Source organism: Apodemus sylvaticus, chromosome 15 (genome assembly GCF_947179515.1).
Source record: "Apodemus sylvaticus chromosome 15, mApoSyl1.1, whole genome shotgun sequence".
Lineage (NCBI taxonomy): Eukaryota > Metazoa > Chordata > Mammalia > Rodentia > Muridae > Apodemus > Apodemus sylvaticus.
In genome coordinates, this window is record NC_067486.1 from 40,001,286 (window position 1) to 40,005,951 (window position 4,666).

The 4,666-nt window shown below is 35.5% G+C and overlaps 1 protein-coding gene across 2 annotated transcripts; it reads left to right on the forward strand.

The window, feature by feature from the left end:
• Positions 1-337: 337 nt before the first annotated feature.
• On the forward strand, positions 338-1,493 carry LOC127665931 (olfactory receptor 187-like). 2 transcript variants are annotated; one of them, XM_052158562.1, is made up of 2 exons: positions 338-349; positions 579-1,493. In XM_052158562.1, the coding sequence occupies exons 1-2, from the start codon at positions 338-340 to the stop codon at positions 1,491-1,493; spliced, it is 927 nt and encodes a 308-aa protein (XP_052014522.1). The 2 variants fall into 2 exon arrangements, with proteins under 2 accessions (XP_052014522.1, XP_052014521.1); XM_052158561.1 differs by lacking the exon at positions 338-349 and having other exon boundaries at positions 567-1,493.
• The last annotated feature ends 3,173 nt before the right edge of the window (positions 1,494-4,666 follow it).

Below are 4,666 nucleotides of genomic sequence, written 5' to 3' on the forward strand. Positions count from 1 at the left end.
ATTAAAATGTTAGATATCCATGTTCTTGCCCAGGGTACATTTGCATATTTTCAGTGGAGTAACATAGGCACTTCATCACAATAAGAAATATTTCATAAGAAATAAAATTGGTTCTAAAATAGAGATCAGGTGAGGAGTGGAGCAACTCACTCTACAGGAGGGAGGGACCAGGTCACATGATATTCTTAAGCTTTTGTAGACCAACTCTTCTGTTGATGGTAAAAATGGCAGACTAATGCACCTAATTTCTCAAGCTCAGGTTTAAAAGTCTCAATTCAAAGTTCACAGATAGGTTATTTTTTTCTTTTACACATGTTGGATGACATATTTTTTTCACATGAATCCGTTGGTATATTCACAGTTAGAATTTGGATCATGAACCTAAATCATTTATCAATCTCAAGTATAGTTTCCATCAAGTATCATATCATTAGATAAAATAAAAGGGCATTCTTATAATTATATGGCTACATTTAAATTATACAATTAAGAAATTCACCTTCTAAACACAGAGTGAATGATGTGTGACTTTCACTGCCTTTCATTTCAGGGACATCCAGTAGGACATGGGAATAGAGAATACAACACTGCTGACAGAATTTGTTCTCACAGGACTCCGTCATCTGCCCCAGTGGAAAATCCCCCTGTTCCTGTTCTTCTTGCTCATCTATCTCATCACCATTGTGGGCAACCTGGGTCTGATCACTCTCATCTGGAATGACCCCCACCTTCACATCCCTATGTACTTATTTCTTGGGAGTTTAGCTTTTGTGGATACTTGTTTATCATCCACAGTGACACCTAGGATGTTGCTAGACTTTTTTGCCAAGAATAAACTGATCTCTTTCTCTGAATGCATGATACAGTTTTTTTCATTTGGAATCAGTGCAACCACAGAATGTTTTCTCTTGGCAGCAATGGCGTATGATCGCTATGTAGCCATATGCAAACCTTTACTCTATCCAGTGATCATGACAAATAGACTCTGTGTGCGTCTTTTGACATTGTCCTTTTTAGGTGGATTCATTCATGTTTTGATTCATGGAGTCTTTTTATTCCAACTAAGTTTCTGTAACACTAACATAAATCACTTTTATTGTGATATTATGCCATTGTTAAAGATTTCCTGCAATGACACTTCTCTCAATTTCCTGATGATTTTTATTTTCTCTGGCTCTATTCAGGCATTCAGTATTTTGACTATTCTTATCTCTTACACACTTGTTCTGCTTTCAATCCTAAAGCAGAAATCTATCAAAAGCATAAAGAAAGCCTTCTCCACCTGTGGAGCCCATCTCCTCTCTGTGTCTTTGTACTATGGCTCTCTTCTCTTCATGTATGTGCGTCCTGCATCTCCACAAGTAGATGATCAGGATATGATGGACTCTGTATTTTACACTGTCATAATTCCTGTACTCAACCCAATTATCTACAGTTTGAGGAATAAGCAAGTAAAAAATTCACTGGAGAAATTCTTAAAGAGAAACACTTAGGTCTCGTATCATTATCACTTATATTATTATTAAAACAACACAAAAATCATTTGCCTGCATATTGCTATATTTTGTGTACTTGCTAAAATATTTGCATTGACTTACCCTAGAATGTTTTTGTTTCTTGCTTGTGTGTATACGAATGTATGGAGTATTTGTTCTGAACATATGTACAGTTATGCACATAGTTACATTTGGACATGCACACATATGGAAAGGCTAATGTAATTTACCAGGCATCCTGCTCAATCAGTTTATTTTCTTAATAGTGACTTTTCTCCACAGATAAGTTCTCCTTCTGCCATCCCCTGTTATCCTCCCTCCTATATCCTCAACACCAATGATTCTATAGGCATATGTGTGGCCATCATCTTATCAACAGTGAAATCTGAAGTCTTTTTTTCAGTAAAGTATCATTTATTAAAATATACTGTTATACATAAAGCCCAGAATTTCCAAATATATCTACTATTAAGTTATACAAACTCAACTTCCTGGCAAAAATGTAAAACAGTACATGAGAACACAAAAATATTTGTATCTTCAAAATCATCAAGCTTATAATGTAGTAATGGGCATGAAAGCCCCCCGAAGAGGGGAGACCCTCACTCAAATCTCGGGATAAAGCAACACCCAAGGAATTCATGGGAGACCGTTCTTGATGCAAACCCATGAGGTTTATTCAGGAAAAACCAGTGCACTGGGACTGTCTCGTAACCGCACAGGGTCAGAGGAGATCAACCCCGAGTAACTGGAGTCAGGGGTATTTAAAGAAAAAAATCACAAACAAGGAGGGGGAGATAGGGGTAATGTAAAATTGTAGAACATTGTAAAGATAGTCACAAGGCAGTCATGCAGACATTCTTTTTGGTCAGCCAGTTCCTGAAACAGTGCGTCTCAGGATGAGTTAAGGAAATGTCGGCTATTTCCGAGATGAGGGCATACGTGACCTCAGGGGCCCTTTCTCAGAGTCAGGCAGCTGTTGAGTGAACATGTTGAGGCTTGTTTGCTAGGGATCTAAAAACTTACATTTTTGAGTTGGGGTCTCTCAGGCATAAGTTTTCTTACATTGAAATAGAAGTTTCAGTTAATTTCACCAATTAGCCTACTAATTTACTAAGCATAACAATGAGCCCTCCCACCTGGTAACACTGGCAAGTCAGTTGGTTCCTCATCAGAAATTTTCAAACTAGTTGTATTAAAAATCAAAATAATTTTTATGGAGCATAAAAAGAAAAATTTACATTCATACAAAATGACTGTTTTTAAATTTTTGTTTTCACCAGTGCCTATGTTTTTTTAAACACATTTTTTTGGCTTTAAGCAAGAGATCTTGTTTCATCTACTAGTCAAGATCTTTAAATGAATCTCATGAAGAGTAAGGTAGTCAGATAAACTGTACTTCCTGTCATGAACCCCATGAAATCTACAGCATTGGTAAGAAATATTCTTGCCATGATTACTTATAATTTCTCAGCCAGCTGGAAAAATAAGAGAAAGAGATAATTAAGCTGAGCTGTATCAGCTGCAAAAACTAGTCTACTATATTTGAGAACATGATTGTACTATTTACTCAAACTTCTGAAGGGAAAAGGAGCAAAACTGTTGTAGTGAATGTGAAATGGTCCCATAGGCTTTGAAACTGGACACTTATTCCTAGCTGGTGGCACTGTTTGGGAACATTGTAAAACTTCTGAGGTTCATTCCAGTTGGAAGACATGATTTCATGTAAGCAGGCCTTGAGACTGAATTGCTACACTCCACTTACTATCTGCTCTCTGTGTATGTGTGCATATGCTGTACTGATTCAAGTTCCTGCCACACTCACCTCCTTGTCCCAGGGACTGTATCCTCTAGGAACTATCAGCTCCAATCTCTATTTTATCTTTTTTTGACAAGTATTCAGTCAGAATATTGGTACCAGGAGGTGTGCTTTCTGTAATCTGACCTTGTGTTTCTTGGGCCTTTGGAATTTACTTGTAGTAGAAATAAGGAATAGTTTGAAACTTTGGGCAAGAGAAGCCCTCAAGTGCTATAAGCAGAGTATACTGGGCCATTCTAATGGGAGTTTACAATCTCAGGAGGTAGAGAAAATATACTAAGCTATTAAGTCTGCCTTATGATGTTTCAGAGTTGACTAAGGATGACCTAAAGGACTTTTAGGGCAAAAAATTCTAGTAGTATCTCTGAAAACAGAATTGAGACTAAGTTATAAACTAATGACCTAATATGTTCCATAATAGAAAATGTAACTTAAGACAATGTTCACAATGTGTTGTGGTTATTTCTAGTTGTTCACATTTATCTAATTATCTCAATATGTAATTGATATATATATATATATATATGATATATGTATCTATCTATAAATCTCTCTATATAATTATTTCTAATTGTTCTCATTCATATATATAGCTAAATAGTTACATCTATTTATCTATATTTTTATCATCTATTATCTTTCTTTTGTCAGGTTGTACAGTGTTTTATTTAGTGTCTACTATAAAGTACTTTTCTCCAAGCGATAACACATTGTAGAGTTTTCTCTGAGAAGTTCATGTGAAAATACAATATAGTAATAACAGTGTTGCAAACTAAAGAAAATCACATATGAGTAAGAATTTGCTAATCGCATTTAGAACATGACATCTCTTGTGTGACTCATTCTTGTTTTCTACTGAACAACACACCTTTACAGCTCATAAGTATGTATGAGAAAAACAAAAAGAAGACTTCTAGTTTTTTTATGCATTATGTATCTCACTTTATTTCTTTATTACATTGTGACATTTAATAACATTGATAATTCAACTTAAATTCTTTAAGTTGAAAATACAAAAAGAATTGTAAGCACATATAAATAGAATATCAAACTACCTGAAAAAATCATGCTTAAATTTATAAAACCAAAAACTGATTTAGAAGTTATTCCTTTTTAAAAAATTTTATTAGATATTTGCTTTATTTACATTTCAAATAGTATCTCCTTTCTTTGTTACCCCTCTGTAAACCTCCTATCCTATCCTACCTCCCCCTGCTTACTAACTGCCCCCCCCCCCACTTTCCTGACCTGGCATTCTCTTACACTGGGGCATCAATCCTTCATAGGACCAATGGCCTCTCTTCTCATTGATGTCTGAAATGGCCATCCTCTGCTACATACGTAGCTGGAG